The sequence below is a fragment of the Myotis myotis genome, unplaced genomic scaffold (assembly GCF_014108235.1).
Source record: "Myotis myotis isolate mMyoMyo1 unplaced genomic scaffold, mMyoMyo1.p scaffold_m19_p_1, whole genome shotgun sequence".
Taxonomy (NCBI): domain Eukaryota; kingdom Metazoa; phylum Chordata; class Mammalia; order Chiroptera; family Vespertilionidae; genus Myotis; species Myotis myotis.
The window spans coordinates 112,768,927-112,786,802 of NW_023416313.1; the positions used below are offsets into that span (position 1 = coordinate 112,768,927).

At 40.3% G+C, this 17,876-nt stretch overlaps 1 protein-coding gene across 5 annotated transcripts in view; it reads left to right on the top strand.

Moving 5' to 3' along the window:
• Positions 1-13,772, top strand: part of LRRC49 (leucine rich repeat containing 49) — a 205,067-nt gene extending 191,295 nt beyond the window's left edge. For all 5 annotated transcript variants that reach the window (XM_036347684.1, XM_036347647.1, XM_036347658.1 and 2 more), the window contains 2 exons: positions 5,756-5,909; positions 13,126-13,772. In XM_036347684.1, coding sequence (XP_036203577.1) covers positions 5,756-5,909; positions 13,126-13,329 — 358 coding nt within the window. In that variant the 3' untranslated portion in view covers positions 13,330-13,772. The remainder of the gene's footprint in view (positions 1-5,755; positions 5,910-13,125) is intronic.
• The last annotated feature ends 4,104 nt before the right edge of the window (positions 13,773-17,876 follow it).

Here is a 17,876-nt window from a genome sequence, read left to right on the forward strand (position 1 = left end):
GTACATTGTTATTAACTTAATTAGGGTACTCCTAAGCTGGCCTTTGCTAAAAACGTCCTCACTCTGATTGAGGTACATTCACTGAGGTCGACCCCTTCCAACTCTTCCATCCTCAACTCATTCATGAATTGCGCGCACCTCCCCCATGCTTGCCTATCCCGTCGCCCGACTGACTGACACCCCCCGCTTCTTCTAACGCCACTTCTTCAAAATAGACTCGTCCAGGCCAAAAACCAACTTCTGCACATGGGCCATGAAGTTTCAATCACACTGTATATGCACGCCTGCACATGGTATTTTGTGGAAGAGCCACACTCAAGGGGCCAAAGAGCCGCATGTGGCTCGCGAGCTGCGGTTTGCCAACCACTGCCCTAGCCGGTTTGGCTCAGTGGATAGAGTGTCAGCCTGCGGACCAAAGGGTCCCGGGTTTGACTCTGGTCAAGGGCACGTACCTTGGTTGCAGGCTCCTCCCCTACCCAGGCCCTGGTCAGGGCTTGTGCAGGAAGCAACCAATTGATGTGTTTCTCTCACACTGATATTTCACTCTGTCTTTCCCTCTCTCTTCCACTCTCTCTAAAAATCAATTGAAAAATATCCTCAGGTGAGGATTAAAAAACAAACAAAAATCCCCAACAACCAGTAAACAAACAAAAATAATAAAGCTTGTTGATCCCAGATAGTAGATCTTATGTTCAAGAACAAGGGAAGTATTAAATTTGTAGGATAAAGCTAAATGAATATTAACTGTGTAAAGCAACAATAACAATTTATAGTGGAGTCTTAAAATATAGAGATAACCCTGGCTGGTGTAACTCGGTTGGTTGAGCATCATCCCATGCACCAAAAGGTTGCTGGTTTGATTCCGCGTAAGGGCACATGCCCAGTTGTGGGCTCGATCCCCATTGTGGGGTGTGCAGGAGGCAGCCAATCCATGTTTCCCTCTCACATTGATGTTTCTCTCCCTCTCTTTCTAAAAATCAATAAATTATTATTTTTAAAAAACTAGTGAGATATATATACATATATATAGTGATATATATATATATATTATCTAATAAAAGAGAAACATGGTAATTGGTGTACAACCGCTACCCTTCCCATTGGCTAGTCAGGGCGATATGCAAATTAACTGCCAGCCAAGATGGCGGCCGGCAGCCAGGCAGCTTGAAACTAACATGACTGAAAAGGCTTGCTTGCTTCAGTGACGAAGGAAACCAACGTTCCCTGCCTGCCGCTGTAGACCTCTGAGCTGCAAGCAACTATGTAACAAACATAGAAGCTAAACAAAACCCCAGAAACCTGCCGGGCTTCAGCCAGCAGGATCGCAACATTGTAAGCAAAGGCCAGAAACCTACTTTCAGCAGCGGAGGCCTAAGAGCTGGAGCCAAGCCTCAAAGCTAAATCTGGCCCAGAATAAAAAAAAAAAAAGAAAAAAAGGAGCGGTTCGGAGCTTCAGTCACCCCCAGCCTGAAAACAGCCCTCAGCTCCTCACCCAGACTGGCCAGGCACCCCAGTGGGGACCCCCACCCTGATCCAGGACACCCTTCAGGGCAAACCAGCTGGCCCCCACCCAAGCACCAGGCCTCCACCCTATATAGTAAAAGGGTAATATGCCTCCCAGCACCGGGATCAGCGTGACAGGGGGCAGCGCCCAAACCCCCTGATCGCCCTGCGGCTCTGTGTGTGACAGGGTGTGGCGCCCCAACCCTCCCACCCTCCACGGGCCCTGCTCTGTGTGTGACGGGGTAGAGCCATAACCTCCCCATCGGCCCTGCCCTGAGTGTGAGAGTGGCAGCACCCCAACCCGCTGATCGGCCCTGCTCTGTGGGTGATAGAGGGCGTCGCCCCAACCCCCTAATGGGCCCTGCTCTGTGCGTGACAGGGGGCTGCGCCCCAACCCCCTGATTGGCCCTGCTCTGTGCGTGACAGGGTACAGAGCCCCAACCCCCTGATGGGCCCTGCTCTGTGAGTAACAGGGGGAAATGCCCCAACCCCCGATTGGCCCTGCTCTGTGCGTGACAGGGGGTGGCGCCGCAACCTCCCCATCGACCCTTCCTTGAGTGTGACAGGGGATGGTGCCCCAACCCCCCTATCGGCCCTACACTGAGCGTGACTGGGGGTGGAATCACAACCTCCCGATCGCCCTGCTCTGTGTATGACAGGGGGCCGTGCCCCAACTCCCCAATCGGCCCTTCTCTGAGCCCGACCAGGGGCTGCACCTAGGGATTGGGCCTGCCCTCTGCCACCGGGGAGCAGGCCTAAGCCAGCAGGTCGTTATCTCCCGAGGGGTCCCAGACTGCAAGAGGGCACAGGCTGGGCTGAGGGACCCCCCTCCCCCCCCCAAGTGCACAAATTTTTGTGCACCGCACCTCTAGTATATATATATATATAGTGATATCACTATAACAGTAGTATATATTAGGAAAGAGTAAATGGAGATATAGTATTCTAGATTCTTGTATTGCGTAGGATGGAGATACAGTCATTAACTTTAGATGTCAGTACTTTAAGAGTGCATATTGTAGCTTCTGTGGTAACCAAAGAATAAAAGAATATATTGCTTCCAGACTAGTAAGGATAGGGGTGGGAAGATGGGGAGAAGAAAAATTAAAAAAGTATGGGACATGTGAGTCAAATAGGAAAGAAAATGTCAAATTTAATCTGAATACTACTATATTAGCACTTACATTTGTACCAAAAATCAGTGGCTTAAAACAAAACACATCTCCCCTCCTCCCCCCTCCCCCCTCCTCGCAGTCTCTAGGTCAGCTGGGTGGTTCTTCTGCTCTCAGCCAGGTTCCTCGTGCATCTGTAGTCCCCTGTGGTTTGGGCAGGCACCACTGCTGATCTAGCCTGGCTCTATCATTTGTTTGGGGGTTGGCTGACTATATGCTAGTCTAAGAAGGCGCTTAACTAGGACTTGTCTCTGCTCACATGGTCTGTCATACTGCAGAAATCTCTGCTCCACATGATTTGTTGTTATGGCAGAGGCAAAGTCTGAAGAGAGAGTGGAATCATATAAGACCTCTTGAGGTCTAGGTTAAGAACTGATACACTGATATTTTCCACATTCTATTGGTCAAAGCAACTCACAGAGCAAAATTTAAGGGACTTGGAGGTAGACTTTACCAAGCTGCAGAATCACATTGTAAAGAGTATGCATTCAAGGAAGCTATTATGACCATCAGTATAACCAATCCACCTCAGTGATAAAATGCACATGTACTAGATGTACTGGTTAAAAGCCAGAGATTGTGAAACTGAATAAAAAAGTGAAGTTCAATTATATGTTATTACAGGAGGCACGTCTGAAACATAAGGTTATATAAAGTTTGAAAGTAAAAAAGTGGGAAAAATAAACACCACCAATACTAACCAGCATAAAAACAGAATAGCCATTGAAGACTAAATAGACTAAGTTTAAAAGCAAAAATAGAAATATAAAGAGGACCATTTCAAAATAATAGGTTCAGTTCACCAGGAATATAATGATAAATCTGCTAATTTAATCTGTATGCATCCATCAGCATAGCCTTAAAAATGTCTAAGCCAAAAGTTGACAGCACTGCAAATCCACATTACATTGAGAAATTTTCATATACCTCTGTGCAATTAATAGAAAAAAATGAAATAGTTGAACAACATGATTTACAATTTGACTTAATGGACATTTAGAGAACGTTGCCCTGAACAACTGTAGATTGTACATTATTTTCAAGCTTACATGGAATATTTATAAAAATTAACCAAATACTATTTGTAAAGCAAAAGTCAACAGATTCAAATTAAGGAACACTTCTAAATAATCCACAGATTAAAGACAGTTTCATAATGGAAATTTGAAACTACTTTGAAATGAAATATAATAAAAATACAATATTTCAAAACTTGTGGGATCAAGTTACCATGGTGCTAAATGGGAACATTTTAGCCCTGAAATGAATGTAATAGGAAAGAATAAAGCCTGAAAATGAATGAGCTAAACATTGTATCTAAAGAAATTAGAGAACAGCAAAATAATTCTGAAGAGTTAAAGAAATAATGACATTAAAAACAGAATTAATGAAAAGTTGATCATTTGAAAAGACTAATAAAAGTGATATAAAATGTATGTTTACATTGTTCTTGTAATTAAAAATTAATAAAGAAAATAAATGCAGATAAAGACCTTTTTTCTTTTTAAAAGTGAGAGTATTATACTGTCTAAATATCCAATAAAAATGATTGATTAGGTAAATTGTGTTCTACATAATAATTGATTTTATATATTCATTAAATTATTAAATTTTAAAAATATGTTTAGAGAGAGAGAAAGGGAGAGCGAGAGAGGGAGAGAGAAAGAGATAAACATCTATGGGAGAGAGAAACATTCATCGGTTGCCTCCAGTACGCGCCTTACTGGGAATTGAACCTGCAACCTGGGTATGTGCCCTAACTGGGAATCGAATCTGCAACCCTTCTGTGCATGGGACGATGCTCCAGTCAACTGAGCCACATAGACCAGGGCAAAATTATTAATTTTTAATGACATGGAAAAAATTTATTGTATAGCATTAAGTGAAAAACAGTGTACAGAATTGGATGTTTAGTATGATTTTAACATTTTACAAAAATTTATAGAAAAGGCCTAAAAAGAAATATGTCAAATGTGAACAATGTTTATATATATATATATATATATATATATATATATATATATATGCTATAGATTTATGAGTGATTTTATCTATTTCTTTATACTATTCAAAAATTTGTATTCCTTACAATTTCTCAAATGTTTGTCATACACTTTTAAATTGGAAAATGGAAGAAATTTTAAAAGAAATATTTTTCTTCTGCTCCCAGTCTCAAGTTCACAGTAAAGTAGTAATACCACTTCATGTATAGACACTCTATCAGTGGTTCTCAACCTGTGGGTCGCGACCCCTGAAAATACATCCTGCATATCAGATATTTACATTACAATTCATAACAATAGCAAAATTACAGTTATGAAGTAGTAACGAAAATAATTTTATGGTTGGGGTCACCACAACTTGAGGAACTGTATTAAAGGGTCGCGGCATTAGGAAGGTTGAGAACCACTGCAAGTGGTGGAAACCAGAAGCAACTTTCATGGAGGATGAGTTGGAGTCCTCTGCATTAGGTTTATGGGTCTGTAAGTGATATTATGAGCACCACTTACGTTCTTCTTCTTAATCAATTGAGGCTCCTCTCTCATTATTTGCCTCCTACTGAGATCTGGAACTGATATGCTAATAGTTGGAAGCTTTTGTTTTGATTTTGTCTGAACTTAAACCAGTATCCCATTTCATTTTCTAGCTATTTATAATACTACTGAGCTTCATAGTGGGATTATGAGGTATTTGTGTGTTTTATAAGAGGGTAACTAACATGTTTTATGGAATATAAAGACTTTGAAAGTTTGGTCTACTACATCTTTAATTGGGTTGTTTTGTGCTCTGTGATTACTTAATTTTTGTATTGATTTTTTTAATGTTGAGTCTTTTTCACTTTAGAAATTCTTGAGATATGTTTGTATTGATGATTGGTAGTTATGAAACAAGAATTTGTGTTGAATAGCTTAATTAGTAGAAAGACTGGAGTACTGAACTGAGCTCAAGGAAATAATTAACTCAATCTCATAAAACATTCAAAAGAGTATACTTTCCCCTCTAAAATCAACAACAAAAAAATGGACATATGTTAATACATCTCTTAAGTAACTCTATATCTCTCTACTGTCTTTCTGCAGGAAGAAGCAATTCCGCTATCTACAAGAAACCAAGGGGAAAAAACATGGTATTGTTAATGAAGAAAATAATGATAGCAAAAGATTTGTAGGAGAAAATACAAATCGTGCTATGCTAAATTATACCACAAGAGACTTTTATAATGAAAAGCTAGAGGTAAAACTACCATTGATTTTTGGAATCTAGTGCCTGGGTGTATATCACATGGCTTAGGACTTGGAGGGTGTACATTTCTCCCTCAAACAGTCAAGATAACCTTTTAGTGTTGTTACTGTCTGGAATGTTAGCCAGCCTTAAATATACAGAGGTGGGGAAAGTAGGCACCATGGCATTAGGAAGAAGATTAGAGCCCATAGTTCCAATATCTTTATTTCTGCAGAAAAAGAATCTTCAAAAGAAATTTGAATGGTGACTAGAGAATATTTGACTTTGGGTGGTGGTCACACAGTACAATATACAGATCTTTATAGCATAGAGACCTACACCTGAAACCTATATGCTCATATTGACCAATGTCACCCCAATAAATTTAATAGACAAACAAAAAAGAAATAAATCTGTATCAAAAATCTAGACCAAAGTAGGACCAAAGGTCCTACTTAAAAGAAAAGAGATATAGGGCTTGCTGTGAATACTTAACTAGCTCATGCCAGACTGGCAGGGGACACATTTCTGTTCCCTTTGCTTGAGTCCTAGGTGTTTTAATTCACTTCTTTCAATCTTCTACACAATTAACTTCTGTATTCTTTGTGTGTGTGTGTGTGTGTGTGTGTGTGTGTGTGTGTGTGTGTGTGTGTGTTTAGATAATCACATATTTTACAGAGTGGTCCCCCTGATATTTCAAGTACCACCCCCCCGGCCTGGACATAGCTATTAGAATATTTTTTTTCCTCCATTGAACTCTCCCTGGCCACTCCCACCCCCCCGGTACATGCCCTCAGCCCCCTAATGTCGTCTCCATTGGTAATGCTTCAACCAAAGAACTTCTGTATTCTTAATCATATAATATAATTTTGACCTGTTCTGTTTTCACTGTAACTACAAAGGCAATGAGTTCAGAGGTTTATTGGGGGAATGCAATGTTAGGGTGCTACATGAGCTACAAAGAGGAAAAGCATGCAGTTTCTGCCTTGATGGAGCTCATAAAAAAGCTGAGGAAACAAGTCATCTAATTAACAATAGAATGTTAGATTGATTCTACAAGAGATTTTGAGGGAACTAATGAGCAAAAGAATAAGAGAAAAAGATCAGGTAGCATTGATTGAGCACCTATGACTTATGTGCAAGGCACTATATATAAAATTACATACATAGATACATCATCTAGATCCAAATCTAGATATAGATATAGAATAGGTATCATAGACATATAAAATTTGAAGTGAAATAGGCAAGTAGTTTTCAAATGTGTGTGCTTTTTAACAGCTATGGGACTCTTTATTCAAACCATATTGCAGCTGAAAACCCACTATGTCAAAACAAAGCAAGACAGCAGAGCTGCTGCTGTTGCAGAGGGAAAGTAGTGGGTTCAGAGCTTCATTTGATTGGATCTTCTATTCTTCTCCTTTCCCCACATTTCACCCCAATCCTCAAGCATCTCTTTGGAATCCATAGGGCTCTGTGGAACATAGCTTGAAAATCACCTGAAAAATCAATATACTGTGTAACAATATTTTTATAGCTTCCTAAAAGATGTTCAGATTCTACTTTCAATTCTTCTAGTGCAGGAAAGGTCACTGCTTCATGATATAGCTGTATATCACCAAACAACTCTAACTATGAAGAAATTCTTACCAAATTAAGCTAATAACTTTTATGATTCTAGTACTGCTTTGTGTCAAAAAGAGAACAAGTCCCTTTCTTAAGAAAACTCTTCAAATACTTAGTCAGCTAATATTCATTTTAATTCTATCTACATTTATACTTTTGCTCATTCAAAAATCCTATGTTGAGCACCTATCACATGTAATACTTGGGCTATAAGAAGTTCCTGTATTAGCCTCATGGATCTTACATTCTAATAGTGGAGACGGACATACACAGGGATAATAACAAATCAATATATCAAGAGAGTGCAGGAGGGATGGCTGCCCCAGGTCAAAGAAGGCTTTCTAAAGAAGGAGCTTCCTGGTGTCAGTCTTAAAGGGTAAAATAACTACATACCAAAGGGAATGGCAAGGCTGGCAAAGAGAACAGTGGGAATAGAAGGCGTGGAAGTATAGGAAGACAAGGAAAGGGCCAGGAGCTAGAAGCAGTTTAGTGTTGTTGAAGCACAGACTGAGGAAGATGGTTAAAAGATAAGCCTGAAAGGAAGAAGGAGGGCTGCGTGAAAGAGACTGAATGTAATCCTTTGGCCATCAGGGGCTTCCTGATTGTGTCAAAAAAGGAAAATGAAAGCCAAGCTGTCAGGATTATGAGTCCTTCTCTTCCTGAAAGCAGTTGTTTTAATGAGTGAAAAATTAATACAATTTCTATAAAAGACATTTAGAAAAATATGAAAGAGCTGCATTCAACACAAGGACAGTTTCATAGAGAAATCTACCAACTGTTTAAGAAGCAGACAATTCCAGTGATTTTTAAATTGTTCAAAAGCACCAAAAAATAAAGAACATCTTTACATTTTTTTAAGGTTGCCAGGATAACATTGATTTCAAATGTTATGTCAGGATTGCACAGAAAAAGAAAAGCCAGACCAGGTACCTAAGAATATTAATGTTGCAAAAATCCTTTTAAAATGTTATCACTCAGAATACAGCAGAACATTAAATGAATAACAAACACTATAGCCAAGTGCAATTCTAGCAAATTAATAGATCGAAAGTGAAAAATTGTGATGATTTCTATAGGTATTGAAAAGGCATTTCACGTAATTGAACACCCATTCTAAGTTTTCTTTAGATAGATAGAAGAACTAGAAATTGGATAGTAAACATCATGCATGATGGGGGAGCTCTAGGAACATTTGCATTAGTGGAAGCAGAATTCTGACTGAGAGGGCCTCCACGATTCCCATCCCCTGGCATTCACACTCTTGGATTATATCCTCCCCTGAGTGCAGGTAAAACCTCTGACTTGCTTCTGACCAGTGGAATATGGCAAGGATAAGGGAATTGTGCAGATATAATTAAGATCCCTAATTAGTTGACCTTGAGTTAGTAAAAATAGATGATCCTGGATGGGCCTGACCTAATCAGGCAATCATTTAAAAGGGGATTCAAGATTTCCCTGAGAGATTCTCCTACAGGCCTTAAAGTAATAAGCCCCCATATTTTGAGAAGGTCACATGGAAAAGAACTGTGAGAAGCTTCTAGAGAGCAGCTGCCTGCTGACAGCCAGCAAGAAAATAAAACCTCAGTCCAACAGCTGGAAGGACGTGAATTCTGCCACAACTACTTGAGCTTAGAAGAGGGCTCCAAGCTTCAGGCCAACTCCTGACGTCCTGAGCAGGACCTCAAGCTCAGCCATGCCTGGACTGACGCATGGAAACTTGTGAGATAATAGATGTCTGTTGTTTTAAGCCACCAAGTTTGAGGTAATCTGTGCACAGCAATAAACACCAATGCTTTATTGAAGTCAGTATCAAGACAAGAATGTCCAATATCACCATTATTATTATTTATCAAAGCAAATAATACAGTTAGACCAGAGAAAGAAATCATTGGTAACTTAAGAAGAGAGTGAATTTATTATTTTCAAATATTATTGAATACCTGGGAATGTCAAGAGAATTAATTGAGAAACTATAAAAAACTGTAAGAAAATTCAGTAATGGAGCAAGAATCAACAGCTTCCATATATATAAATAACAACGAAAAAGTAAATATATTAGAGGAAAGACCCATAGTAACAGCACAAAAAGATACAATACCTAGTAAGAAACTAATTAATAAATATGCAAGAACTATCTGAAGTACACTTTAAAACATTAATGAAGTATACAAAAGATTTATGCAAATGAAAAAACTTACCACGTTTTGGATAAGAAGGACCTAAAGTTAAATGCTAATTTTCCTTAAGTTAATTTACAGATTTAATGTGATTCCAATAAAAATACAAACATTTTACACTGAGGTGTGTGGATCCTGCAGGACATCTGGGAAGATAACTAATAGCCATACAGACTCTGAAGAAGAAGCCCAGCACTGCTCGGTGTTAGGGCAGGTTACCGTGTCTTACACCAGTTCAAACAAGATGGTATGAAGAAACGGACTAATGGAATAGGATGAAAAGTCAAGTATATATCTAAATGCAAAAGAGACTTTATTACATGATAAAGAATAATCTCCAATAAATGATTTGAGAATAATTATGAAACTGAGGGGGGTAACAGGATTTGGTCATTATGTCTTACACCAGCATAAATTCCCAATGGATCAGAGATTTAAAAGTTTATAATGAAAGCATAAAAATTATACAAGAAATGGAAAATTAATGTGTATCATTAGGATGAGAAAGACCTTCAGGGGGATAAAATAAGGAAAGATAAATGACAAAAAATAGTTTGCAACGATCTATCTAAATTATAAAGAGCTTTTAGGAAAGGAGTCAATTATTTAATCTAGGTTGTATTATTTATTCAAAAACTAATTTCAAATAATGTACCATTTACCACAAAAACAAACGTTGTAGGCATGAATAATCAAATATGTTTAAGTCCTTTATGGAGGTTTCAATGAAATTGTGAAATTTTATAGAAAGACACCGAAGAAGCATTAAATAGATAATGTTTATGGACTGAAACTTTTTAAAAATATATTTTTATTGATTTCAGAGAGGAAAAAAGAGAGAGAGATAGAAGCATCAATGATGAGAGAGAATCATTGATCAGCTACCTCCTGCCCGCCCCCAACTGAGGATCGAGCCTGCAGCCCGGACATGTGCCCTGACCGGGAATCGAACCATGATTTCCTCAACCATTGAGCCATGCCAGCTGGGCTGGACAGAAACTTTTTACATGATAAAAATGTCAATTCTTCCTAAATCTACCCATAACTATAAGGCAGCTTTTATTAAAATGTGGACAGTTATTTATGGAAATTCACCATTTTATCATAAAAGTTATCTGATAGAGCAGTTTCTTAAAATATTACCTGATAGACCTAAAATACACAAGAGTAAAAGTGGGAGAACTTCCCTCACCAGATAGCAAGTATTATTATACAGCATAGTAACGAAGGCAGTGCAGGAATAGACAATAGGCCTGTGCACAAAATAGAACCAGAATTATCCCATGTGTATGGGGAATCTTTATACAGACAGCAGGTTTTGCAGACTAGTGTAGACAGACTGCATAATAAATGGTACTGAGCGTACTTTATACCATACAGCAAAAATTAAATCCAGATTAAATAAAAATCCAAGTATGAAAAGCAAAAAAAAAAATAAGTTCTCATTTTTTTAAAAGGAGAAAAACCTTTATGACCTTGGTTGGGTAAGCTAAGATTTTCTCTAACACACCAAGGGCACAAACTAGAAAGAAAAAAATATTGATAAATTTGGCAATCAAGGTCATTGGGGTTTATTTGGTTTGTGGTTTTTTTTGTGTGTTTTTTTTTGGTGTGTGTGTGTGTGTGTGTGTCTGTGTGTGTGTGTGTAACAGAAATCGTTTCAAAGGAGTCATAAAAGCAGAGTCTTGATTAAAGTAGTTTGATCATAAATAAGCAAGAAGAAGTAAAGACAGGGAACGTTGACTCCTGTTTTGAGAAATACCAAAGGAAAAGAATGAATATGAAGTCACATGATATTTTGGAAAAGAACATTAGGCCACCAGGAGACTTAGATTTGGGCCCCTGATTCTACCACTGATAGATCTTACTCTAGTCCCTTAATCACTCTCTCGACTCACAACCCAGCATTCCTTCACGTATACCATATATTCTCCCTCTCCACTTCTTGAAAAAAAAATTTTAAATCTCTATAGCATAAAGTGCTCACACTCTCTTCTGTACATACTGGGGGAGTTCATTGAAATGAGTTCCTCACAAATGAGAGTAGGCAGACCCTTTCATTGTACATATGACATGTACAATAATACATATGACATGCATAATTCTGTCGGTTGGTAATTGCCCATCCATTCTCCTGATTCATTCTAAAAAAGATTTATGATGGATGTCAAATCAGAGAGCTGAAAGGGACTCTAGAATCCAATCCTGACCTTAGACAGATGAGGCAAACTGGTAACCGGATCACATGGAAAGTTACTGACGGAGCTGCTTCCAGAACTCAGACCCCTGGTTCCTGACTTTGGGTCACAGTGTTTCATGCCGCTCTCCGAAGTCTGCTTGACCACCTAGTGCAAAAGGGCTTTCTTCTCAGAACACTGGTTGTATCTGCTGTTTCAGTATCTCATTCAGCACTTACTTACTGTTTCATCTTTTTAAGTTAGCTTTTTATATGCTTAGGCCATCTCTCCAACTAGACCGCAGTTTCTTCAAGGACTAGGTTAGAGATTTCCCTAGGCAAATAGTAGTAGATGATATCTGATCCTGATCAAGTTTCTCAACTTCTATTGGCCTTAGTTTCCTATTTATAAAATGGAGATATGGATTAAATCCCAATACAATATCATTATAGTTAAAATCACTTCATAACAAATCCCACTGCTGGTCTACTTTTTCCCTCTAGCCATCTTCATGACAACAACATTTTAGTTCAATAAAATAATATAAACAAGATTGTATATAATTCATCTCATCAGGATTGTACTTATAAAATTGGACTTGCTTTATGAACCACACAGGGATATTGTGGGATAGAAAAACATAAGTATCTGAAAGCATTTGAGAATGGGAAGAGCATTATTCAAAGAGCAACAACTCCTTAACGGTCATGACAAGAGAGGTATTGCTAATGTGCTTCTTAGCAGGATCATTCTGGATGGGCAGAGGGGGTGTGCTGGCAGACACCTGACGAGTTTTAGAGTGCACTACATGGAGATGCAGAGTAATTGGCTTGGAGGAGAGAAGAGATGAAATGAAAATGCTTTCAAACACAGTTACTAGGTTATTATAGCAGACACCTTTCTGTATCAATATGTTTGTGAAGAAGTAATGGAAGAAACTATAGCAGAAAACTTTAAAGCACCAAAAATTGCACTATGCCAATTATGAAAAGTTTGTTTCTATTTGTATTATGTATAAATTATTTAAGATACATAATCCAAAACTTCTTTAAATTTTTATTATGCCTAAGTTACTATAACATTTTTTCACCCTATTACTAGAACTTTATCTTTTTAAAAAAATATATGTTTTTATTGATTTTTAGAGAGAGAGGAAGGGAAAGTATTCAGGTTTCTCTGGTTCGGCTCATTATTGCTTTAGCTTTTGGGTTAATTATGATTCAGTGCAGATTTTCCTTTTTTTAACAGGAAACAAAGGAAAAAAAGAAATTCTGCAAAATTTACATAGAGGACCTTGTGAAGGAAGCCACAGAGATCAGCATGAAAAAAGAGGCCTTGCAGAAGCTTTGGCCACAGATGTTCATCGAGCTTGTTAGGGATGCAGTCTTGGAAACTCGCAACAAAAATTCCTACATGAAGCTTTGCCTACAGCAGATAGCTGACCAAAAATAGAAATGGCTTTATAGTTAACAGTTGATTTTAGCAGTTTTTTGTTCTTGAAGGTCGAAAACGTGTAGTTCAAACAAGTTAAGAAAACAACACTATCCTACAAACTAAGATGCATCACTATTCTCGTAGCTCAAGTCAGGACGGAAAGAAGGAATAGAGAGAGGCAAGCCCAGTTTCCTGTATGCGGTGACCAGACCACGGCAGGGAGCTGTGCAGGTGCAGAGCCAGCTTGGCTGGGAGCAGCACTGCGCTCCCCTCCTGCTGGGCTGGTGCGCCCTGCTGCCGCCCGCCCGGCTGGAGTGTTACTCAGGTTCAGCATGAGTTGCTTCTACCATCTTTCAGCCGATAATTTCCAATTATTTGCCTTCCTGTTTTATGTCATGATTTCAAAGCCAAAAATATGTTATTTTATATAAGTTTATTATTAAACGTATTAATAAATTAGTAAACAAAGTATGTTTGCCTCATTATTCCGTCAGAATTGTCATTTTCTTGTATAGTTCCCCTTCAGCTGAGTCGGAGCCGTCTCTTCACTCAGGTGGGAAGAGGCCCTCATCTAGGTGCATTCCCTGGGGACACCACAGGAGATCCAAGGGCCACTGGGGGCAGGAAATACGAAAATGAGTCAAAACCAGCAGGAAGAAAATGCTTTGTCTTAAGGGATCCTTCATGAATGTGAAATGCAGTTTCAATTCGGCTTCTCTGAAAGGTGTTTCCTTCTGCTGTTAGCTATTCTTGGGCTCTTTTTCCGGCAGACTGTGTACCTGTACCCCAGAAGTAGTAGGGATTTACAGGTGAACGGTTCCAATTTCATTTAAAGACCAAACGGGGAAACAGGTGGTAAGCTGGGGTTTGTCCATGTTTGTGCCACTCAGGAGGCTGGCTGGAGTGCATTCCCGCAGCTAGAGATGGGACCATGTTAGAAAATGATCTCACAGGTCAGTAAATGGTACTTCTCCAATTTGCTCAGATTTCGCCTAGCAGCTGCTAACTGGCAGCAGGCCCACCAAGATGTGGAACAAGAATGAGAGAGGACAACAAAGTCAAACCGAAATGCTGGAAGGAAGCAGGCAAGCTGCTGCTGCAGCTCTCGGGCCCCACATCTGTAGGAGCTCTTGGTCCTCCTCCCCCAGAAAGGCGTGCTCGAGGTTAGGGGTCAGCATCATGTTTCAGAAGGTGGCTTTTTTAAAATATGTTTTTAAATTGTTTCACAGAGAGAGGAAGGAAGGGGGGGAGAGAGAGAGAGAGAGAGAGAGAGAGAGAGAGAACATTGATGAGAGAGAACATTGATCAGCTGCCCCCTGCATGCCCCCGACTGGGGATTGGGCCCACAACCCGGGCATGTGCGTCCTCTTGGTGTGTGGGTCGACACTCAACCACTGAGCCACACAGGCCAGGCCAGAATGTGGCTTTTTAAGTCACACAGTCCTGGGTTTGTATCTTGACATTTGAGCTACCATCTTGAGAGTTTGCAACCAATCTGGACCTGTTTCCTCATACCAGTGCCCACCTCATAATATTGTGAGGATCACATGAGATAGAATGCATCTAAAGCAGTTAGTATAATGCCTGGCACACAGTGAACAGCCAATAAATGGAGCTATTATTCTTCTAGCTACAAGTTGAACCACAGAATTGGTGCCCCAGGACAGGAAAAGCTATTAGCGTTTCTTGATGATCCTTCAGTCTCTAAATTGAAACACATGGACCTCTCATCTGGCTAGTAAAGGGTGCTCTCTCCTGAGTTTATATCTTGTTTGACATAGAAATGAGGTCCCACCTGAGAGCAATGCTGAGCAAGAATAAGAATACCATGCTGTGGGCTTCTAGTGAATAGGAAAGGCAAGAACTCATGACTGCTCAGCAGTGCAGGGACTGCTGCTGGCTCTAGGGCTGGCCGGTGAACGGACTGGCGGCTTAATAAGTAATCTGTCTCGCTTCCTTAATGTTTCGCCTCTCCTCCCTCACCCCTCTCATCCCTTATGCTAAAGGGACTTGACCCTCACATGTGCATGCATTCTTGGCCCTCCTCAGTTATTCTGGGAATTTAAGGAACCCTAAGTCAGCACTCGATGACTTGGCAGCAAGCCCACAGGCACTGCTGGCTCTACCTAGACCAGCCGTGGGCAAACTACAGCCCGCGGGCCGGATCCGGCCCGTTTGAAATGAATAAAACTAAAATAAAAAAGACCGTACCCTTTTATGTAATGATGTTTACTTTGAATTTATATTAGTTCACACAAACACTCCATCCATGCTTTTGTTCCGGCCCTCCGGTCCAGTTTAAGAACCCATTGTGGCCCTCGAGTCAAAAAGTTTGCCCACCCCTGGCCTAGACCCTCTGCTTCAGGCCTAGTAATAGGGTGTCTATCATGTTCCTGAAACCAAACCTCCTTATGTCCCAGCCTTAGTCACTTGGTCTTTCATCCCTTTGTACCTGAGCTCCCTCTTGTCTGCCCCTCTGCCCATACTGATTGATTTCTACTTCTTGGACCCTTATTTTGCCTGGTTCCAAACCCCCAATGTCATCCTATCTAGTTCCTCTCCCCTTCGGCTCAGCTTCCTCCCACCCATTTTGTCGGAGCTCCTCAGACAATCTCCAGATGAGAGGACAAGGAGCAGGTTCTGCTGGGCCTGGAATCAAGTGAGGCTCCTAGGCAGGCAGAGGTGACGCCTAGAATAAGTTGTCCTCTGGGCTTTCCCGGGCCTTCGGGAAGGGCAGAGATGCACATCCGGGGTCTGAGGCCGTCCAGGCCAGTCTGCACTGAAGGCCTGCTTTTCTCCGAAATGACTCTCAAGCAGCAACAGAATCTGTGTTTGCCTCAGAAGCAGAAATGTCCAGTCCCCTCGTGTTCTGGCGCAGCAGCTGGATGGTTGAGTGTGCTGCTAGCTCTACGGTGGCTGCTAAGTGCACCTGGACCTGAGGGGGAGCTGCAGCGGCGTCTCAGGGTGGTGGTGTCAGCGCCCACTTCCTGAGCTTCACACCACTGCCAGTCCTGCATGTGAGACAGGAAAGCCTACCCCGCTCCAGACCTGCTCCTGAGCGGGGCATGACATACACTGTGATTATACTCTCCTCCACCGAGTAATAATCCTAACAACAGCGAAGGGTGACTGAGCAGTGACCAGCATCGTTCAAAGCTCTTCACGTGCATTATCTCATGTAATCTCCCACCACTGTGATATCCGTATGATAGATAATCCCCATTTGACCATTAGAAAACTAAGGCATAGAGAAGTTAAAAATCTCACCTCAGGGTATTTCAGCCAATAAATAGTAAATTGAACCTGCATTCAAAACCACTGCCAGTCTTAAGGACCTGGCATTTGGGAAAAATAAAGAATGAAAAGAGAGGGAGGGAGGGAGGGAGGAAGGGAGAGACAACAGAACAAGGGAAAGAAGAACCTGGCTACTTAGCAAGGCAAAATGAAAAATAGATACAGAGACTGCTCGGGAAAATATTAAGTTTGAATTCTGAAGAACAAAGGTTAGTTTTCATAACCTGCTTTTATGGGTCAGCTGGAGGTGGAATGGTTACTGTTACCAAGAAGTGAAGAGCCAAGTTTGAAACTTGATCACATCAACCGTGGTTAACCAGTATTGATGGGATATTTATCTTTGATGTTTATGTTTTCTGGGCTCATTGTATGTATCTTTTGTTGCAAGCTACCTTGACTCCTTTGTGGAAAGAGGATCAGGATAAATAAATGAGCTAAAGTACACCCAAAGTTCCTAAGAATAAATGACTCCTATATTTCTTGGGCAGTGGGACAGTTTTAGTTTCTCTTCAGGAGACAATGAAACTATTAATTCCTTACACCAGTCTCTCTTGAGTTGTCAGAGAGTTGACTTCTCTCTGTTTACCTTGAAATATTTCAACATGCAGAAATGCATGTAGAAGAATATCTCAAAGAAATACCCTATATCCCACCGAGCACAAAGAGATTAATATTTTTCCACATTTGCTTTAGATTTTTTAAATAAAACATTATAAATAGAGATGGAGTTCCTAGGTACCTCTTTCCCTCCCTAGAGGTAACCACTATCCTGACTTCAATACTTAATATTCATTCATGTTTTCATACCATTCTACTTATGCATACATGCATAGGGAGTTTATTGAATTGAGATTTTCTGTTTTCAAGTTTAGTATAAATGGTATCATGCAACGTATATTTTTCTGCATCATTTTTTTTCACTCAATATTCTGCTGCTGAGCAGCTCTACTCAGCAACCACTGATGGGAGCAACTCTGCTCTTTTCGTTTTGCTGCTCTTCGACACTCGGTGGCGTGGGTGACACACCATCTACACGTCAATTTGCTGTTGGTGACGTCTGATTTATAACTACTACAGACAATACTGCTGTGAATGTACAGGACTTATTTGCATGTGGTTTGGGGGAGGTACACAGTTAGTGGTGGAATTGCTGGGCCACATGCACACACTTGCCTGGATTAAATACTGTCAGCTTGTGTACACTCCCAAAACAGAATACAAGTTACAGTCATTCCACATACTCACTGACAATTAGATTTTCATTTTTGCAA